This window comes from Camellia sinensis, chromosome 8 (assembly GCF_055761805.1).
Source record: "Camellia sinensis isolate YWXY chromosome 8, ASM5576180v1, whole genome shotgun sequence".
Lineage (NCBI taxonomy): Eukaryota > Viridiplantae > Streptophyta > Magnoliopsida > Ericales > Theaceae > Camellia > Camellia sinensis.
Window position 1 is genome coordinate 17112124 of NC_138968.1, and position 7211 is coordinate 17119334.

Here is a 7211-nt window from a genome sequence, read left to right on the forward strand (position 1 = left end):
CCCAAACGGAGGCTCTATAATTTAGCTAAATTTTGAGAGAAGTGTAGATAATTTATTTTATTTTTTAATTAGAATTACTTTGGTATAGGTTCTAATAATTATATATATATATATATATATTTTGGTTGGTTTAATTATGAAATGGAAAAATGCATCCGTAGACATCGATTGAAAAGGTGTAACAAATTCTTTCCCTGTAAATATAGGGAAATTATTCAATACTCCCGGAGCATCACGTGTCCATACTCCAAACCAATCACCAATCAGTTAGCCTCATGTTGTCCCCTCATCTCCAACATAAATTGTGGGCCCTTGTGTCTTTCCACCAATCAAAACATTATGAAAAACCACGTGTCGATACTCATGGAGTACTGAATAATCACCCGTAAATATATGCAAATCGTTTCCATCCAAAAAAAAACAAGCTCTACTTCTAAACCCCTGCGAAAGCGGAGAGAGAGAGAAGCAGAGGAGAAGTGCGAAACAAATCTCTCTCTTCGATTCGTCTTTCCCGCTCACTACACACAAATATACGTTTACATATATACAGTGATACGCATATAGATCAACCAAATCGCCATTAAAATCAGGCATGATCTCTCTCCAAGACTCTCTCTCTCTCTTTCTTTTCAGCATCGTCTTCTCTTTCTCTTTCTATAGCTCTCTCTAGATTATGATTACAATTGCTATGAATTTTTCCTTTTCTTCCTGTAATCTGTCGAAACAGAGGTAAGTCATGTAAGTGCGAAACAAATCTCTCTCTTCGATTCGTCTTTCCCGCCCACTACACACAAATATACGTTTACATATATACAGTGATACGCATATAGATCAACCAAATCGCCATTAAAATCAGGCATGATCTCTCTCCAAGACTCTCTCTCTCTATCTTTCTTTTCAGCATCGTCTTCTCTTTCTCTTTCTATAGCTCTCTCTAGATTATGATTACAATTGCTATGAATTTTTCCTTTTCTTCCTGTAATCTGTCGAAACAGAGGTAAGTCATGTACCAATTTCTTCACTTCGGGGCCTTTTTTTTTTTTTTTGTATGTTAAACCCTAATGCTCTGTTTGGTTCCCGAGAAATCTGTGGAAATAAACTTAAGGGAAAAGAAATTGAAAATTTAATGTCGTTGTCGTCGGCTTGTTGTCGTCAGCTTTCTCGTCCAATCGATTTAGTTGTTCAAGTTTCAACTATTTCAATTTGACGGGAAATGTAAGGAAATTCGTTACTATATTTTTTTGTTTTATTTTATTTTTTAACATGGTTCTGAAATTCTTGGTTTCGATTTTTTTTTTTTTTTTTTGGAAGCCACTAGGAGGGAAGGACTAACTTGGGTTTTAGAGGATTTCTTTTAACTTTTTCGTTACTTGAAATAGTTTTAAGTGCGTGTGTGATTGTTGATGCTTAAATTGCAATTCTTGTACTTTCTTAGGCAAATACGTGACAAATTTGGTAACCTTGTGCTTAGATTTGCTTCCTATTTCGAAAAGGTGGTGTATTAAATGCTATACTTTTGTTGTGATTTTAAATTGCAATTCTTGTTCTTGCTTCGGAAAATACATGGCAAATTTGGTAAACTTGTGTTTAGATTTGCTTTCTATTTCTAAAAGATAGTGTATTAAATGTTATTATTGCTATACTTCCTCTTTGGTTACAATGTATTGCTTTTGAGTTAAAGCGTAGTGAAAAAACAAAATGGCTTTAGTGGTTCTTTCAAAGGAAAATTTGTCTTAACATTTACAAATCACAATATTAAGGGAAGCTGAAATGTCTTTCTTTGTATGCAAAGGATTCCTCACTTTTGTCACGGTGTGCTTATTTGTATCCAAAAAGATGAATAAGCAAAAAAAAATATAAATAAAAAATTGTCACATGAAAAACTTGCTTATTTTTGTCTACTAGGATTTCTCACTTTTATTTATATCCAAGAAAGGGTCACATAATAAATTTGCCTTTTGTCTTTGTGCTTGTGGACACCATTATTGATGATGCCTCGGCAGTGTTGTTGATGACAATGATTTTTTCTCATTAGAATACATTTTTGTTGGTTTGAGACAGGAGCTGGAGAAGAAAAAGATAATATATGGAGGACGGCGCAGGAAAAGGTTTGGAATGCCAGAAGATTATGGATGGGAAGGCGAATGACAATGTGAATGATTCGGATAAGGCTATTATCCCTTCCTGTTGCTTGAAGGCTAGGCTTCAAACACTGAGCTTGAGGCTAAATGCCATTCAACAGTTGTTTCTGGATGGTTCTCCGAACCTGAATCATGCTCTGGTCGTTATTTTTATACTTCTTTGCTTTTGTTTTTTCCGTTGGACATTTTTTCGAGCATCCTTATTTTCCTTGTAGTACAGGTTTTTTATTTTGCTTGATGATAGTCGAAGGGTGGTGTTTGTTGACTCCTTTTCTTATTTGTTCTATTTTTACAGGTAAAGCTAGCAAGCGGGTTTATTTCAATAACCCAATGTGGCCAGGTATATGTTATTTTTGTTGCATTTTTTATCTCACCTATATAAATCATGTTACCTTTGGAACATATTAGAGGCCAGAAAACTTATAATGCATTCGTCAATATATCCTCGAGGGGAAAGAGTCATACTGGAATGTACTTTTTTTGTTAGATGTAATGTAAGGCATGCTTGCAATATGATAAATTGTAATTGAAATCTTGATTGTTCATAATTACCTATGCTTATATTATTAAGGGCTTGAGTAGAGTGTTCTGGTGTTCCTTCTAAATGAAGAAAAAAAAAATTAAAATTAAAATTGTCCCTTTTTATTTAGTCAGTGTTTTTCAGGATTTATTATTCGACGGCTATGGTTAAGTCAGTTTGAGTTTTCACTTGTAGGAGGAGCACACTCAATGAAAGTAGAGAAGATTTTGTACAAGGATAAATCCGAGTACCAAGAAATCCTGGTTTTTGAGGTTCAGCATTTTCAGCTTCTAGTAGTAGACTCTTCGCAGTGATGACTTGCTTTCTGTTTTTCTGCCATTTATTGTCTTATTTATGAATTTCCTGCTGATACTGGTTCTTTTATTCGCAGTCCTCAACATATGGGAAAGTTCTTGTGCTTGATGGCATTGTTCAGTTGATTGAGAAAGATGAATGAGTCTATCAGGAGATGATAACTCCTCTTCCCCTTTGTTCAATTCAATCCCCCAAAACTGTAATTTTCATAAATCATGGGTTCCATAGTTCACGATGCGTTTATTGTTTCTATTTTTATTCAAATTTAATTTCAAATGACATATGGCCATACTTAGATTATTGAAATTATAATGCAATTAAGTTTAAGGAACCTTTTGAATCCATAGCAGCTTCTTTTTTTCTTTTCTTTTATTCTAGTTGAACTTTAATAAGCATATGTACTTAAAGATACATTTGAAGTTAAATGTCCAACTACACATAATTGTTATGGTGAAAAAAATATACTCTCTTTGATTATCAATCTACCAAGAGGTTTGAGGACTACTGTGGAAGTGTGACGAGACTTCTTCCTTAGGGATTGTTGTTGAGGAATAGGGTCTATAGGGGCCCATATTCCTCACTGTTTTACTACCCTTTCATTTTTTAATCTTCTTAATATAAAAAGTAGCAAAATAAGAACAAAAAATTTAAAAATGGTTTTCCTTTTATTATCACTGTGTTGCACACTCTTCCTAGGGAATTTCAGACAAAATAGTATTTGAGTGATTTGTGCAAAATTTACTCCGTCTATTAGATTGAAGGCATTGTATGACAAATTTAATTCTAGAATTGAATATTAGACTACCATGTTTTTGTCTCTTTGTTAAATTGTGAACAAATAGTATTTCTATGAACTCTCAGCCTCAATTCATCATATTTACAAGTAGAAAGAGAACTCATAATTTAAGTTGCCAATGATTGAGGAAAACATTGTTGGTAGAGCTAGCTATCTTCTGCTCTTCATGTTTATGCAATCTATAATTATTCTGTTTGTCCCTAGGTATGTGTGCCAAATTTAATTGAATTACTTGATGTAGGTTTTGGTTGTAGGTGGTGGTGATGGTGGAGTTCTTAGGGAAATCTCTCGCCACAACACTGTGGAGCTCATTGATATTTGTGAGATTGATAAGATGGTTATAGATGTATGTGGTGAATGATGTACCCATTCATGTGATTAGATATTATTTGTGTTCTTTGTTATGTAACAAGTATGTTGCTGCAACTTCTTGTTTATAGGTTAGTAAAATTTTTTTTCCAGAGTTAGCTATTGGCTTTGAGGATCCTCGTGTGCAACTACATATTGGTGATGGTATGTGGAAAAGATGTTCCAATTATTTTTTATATGCAGTTTAGTGAATATATGCATTTGAAATCTTATTGCCCCATTTTGAATGGATCCATTAATCTAGGTTATTAATAATTTACGTAATTAACGCTCCTAATTGTACAGCTGATTATATAGCTAGACTTTCCTGTTAATCTTCTTTTCATTATTGTGGCAGCTGTTGAATTTTTACGGAATGTACCTGAAGGAAAGTATGATGCAATTATTGTTGATTCATCAGACCCTGTTGGTATGTTTGTAATTCACACTTTCTACCTGTTTTCCTTTTTCCTATTTATTTGCCTTTGTTACAGTGCTTTTTATTTAGGTGGAGGCAAATCTAATTATGTGTAACTTTTTGAAGGCTAGGCTAGGGCTTTCTGAATCTTTTTAATGAATTATTTGATGGACTATTCTTTGGGTAAACTACTAATAGATCCTAATAGTTGGACTTAATTCCCATCAAGTCTTATTAAAAATAAATCTTGGTAAAATTGTGGTTAAAAATAATTTTTTTGTGACAATTTTTTACATAGGTCGCTAAAAATTGACAATTAGTGACTTTTTTTGGTCATGATTTTTATAAATTGTCGCTAAAACTTATAATTAGTGACGTTTTCTTATGACAAATTTTTTTCCATAGAACCTATTAGACAATAAATCCACTTATTAGGACCTACACGTATGTATCCCCTATTCTTTTGACACCTATTCATAAAAAGTTTGAAGTATTGATTCCTTGAAATAATCACTCAGTAAATTTTCTTATGCACAACTGTTAGAATTGTTTTATTTTCATAATGTTACTTAACAAATGCTTCATGATCTCAAACTATGCCAAAAAAAAAAAAAAAAAATTTGATGAACAGTTGTCTTAGTTTTTCTTTTATATTTCTAGTCCTTAAAAGTTAGGAACATATGTATTCACAACATGGAAGGTTATATCTTAGTTTTCTCTTGATTTTTCTACTATTTGGAATATAGGCACATGATTATGCATATGGGTAGATGTTATATAATTCCGAACACCATGACTTTAGGGTCCAATTTAAACTTCTATGCCCACTTGAGATGGGTTTTATGTCCAAAAATACATAATGAAATAAAGCTATTTATTTGTTGGGCTTCTTTTCTTGATTTAGGTCCTGCCCAAGAACTTGTGGAAAAGCCTTTTTTCGAGACAATAGCAAGAGCATTAAGACCTGGTGGTGTTCTTTGTAACATGGCGGAGAGTATGTGGCTTCACACGCATCTTATTCAGGATATGATCACTATTTGCCGTGAAACATTCAAGGGTTCTGTCCACTATGCATGGGCAAACGTTCCCACATATCCAAGGTACCCTATAATGCGAATGTTTGTGTGGGTTTTCCATGTACCTCACAATTTGATTTTATGGAGCCCTTAGTCTGGTTTATAATTTTATCGATTTATCCTTTCTTTTTTAATTTGTAGAACTGCAGGCTGCAGCATCTTGGTATAAATATCAGCTCAACTAAAAATTGTCTCATTTTTTTCCACAATTTTAGTTATAGAGTTTCTTAACAAATTCATGCTATGGGTTAATTCTTATTTTAAAATGGTTTTTTTTTTTATTGTGGATGCAGTGGCATAGTTAGTCTACTAAAATATTTTAGTTCTAGAAGTTTCTTAACCAGGTTTGATGCTATTGAGTATTTGAAAATGGTTTCTTTATTGTGCATACAGTGGCGTCATTGGATTTGTTATATGCTCAACGGAGGGGCCACCTGTGGATTTTATGCATCCTATCAATCCTATTGAAAACGTAGAGGGAGCACTCAAGTATCGAAGAGAACTAAAGTTTTACAACTCTGAGGTAATTACAATCCATCGCTCAAATCATAATTTGTGTTATCCATTCCTTTGCTTGGATATATTAGTGATTCACTCTTTTTTGCTAGCCTGGTTAGCTTGCTTGACTCAAATGATTTTAGAGCAAAAGTGCTTTTATATTATATAAAAATAAAAGAAAAAGAGGATGTCGCTATGCTCCTCTTGGATCCCCTTCTTTTTGGTAGGCTTTTAAACTTGATAGCGGCTTTGTTGGAAACGAATATCGAAATAATATCAGTAGATGGTCTGGACAAGGCCTTGACATCAAATTATTTGTCCAGTACGGAAAATGTAAACTTAAAAATAATGTATTCTAATGTCAAAATTTTCAATTTTTTTTTTATCTTTTTCACAAATTAAAAGTACTTAAAGAGATCTTTTAATTGGTAAAAAAAAAATTTAAAAATTTTGGTACAATATATTATTATTAAGTTCTCATTTTTCATGCCCGACAAACAATTTTTGACTGAGGGAGTATACCATGTGCCTGAAAAATAATGTATACCAAGCCCGGGGCTTACTGTTGCAAGTTAGCATTTGTTCATGTAGTGGAACATGCAGTTGAATTTGTATAGAAAATTTGGAACTCAATAATTTTTTTCCCCATTTTTCTTGACAGATTCACACAGCTGCCTTTGCCTTGCCATCATTTGTCAAGAGGGAGGTTATGCTTCTTCGTGATTCGCCAACCCCGGCTCGACAAATTTGTGTTTCATAGTCGATTTTTAGCAGCCCGTATTTGGTTTTGGGTTAGTTGGAAATGCAGCTACTTGGGAATAAACTGAAGGTGATGTTTTAGCAAGCATAGATTCAGCCATGAGCTTTTGCTGTTGAGGTGTCGATTGATGACCTCGTGTTATTATCTAGTGGTTATGGGACATCATGTTTAGTGGATTGAGGATGTTATCAGTTATTTTGTTAATATTGCTATTTAATTGTTCAGATTGTGATGGAACTTTGCTGATGAATAAACAGAGGTCCCAGAAAATAGTGTTTGTTGAGGAAAAAACGAAGGAAATTGTTGGCGATTAACAGATGCTATTTTGATTTCAGTAAA

At 33.4% G+C, this 7211-nt stretch overlaps 1 protein-coding gene across 1 annotated transcript; it reads left to right on the forward strand.

Annotated features, from left to right (window-relative positions):
- The first annotated feature begins 740 nt into the window (after positions 1-740).
- LOC114285756 (spermine synthase) lies at positions 741-7211 on the forward strand. The gene is given in 12 exon segments (XM_082882128.1): positions 741-856; positions 2036-2204; positions 2207-2281; positions 2437-2481; positions 2857-2933; positions 3053-3175; positions 4014-4118; positions 4213-4285; positions 4479-4550; positions 5443-5638; positions 6008-6137; positions 6774-7211. Coding segments are annotated over 11 exon segments (1113 nt in total). The 5' UTR covers positions 741-856; positions 2036-2086; the 3' UTR covers positions 6873-7211.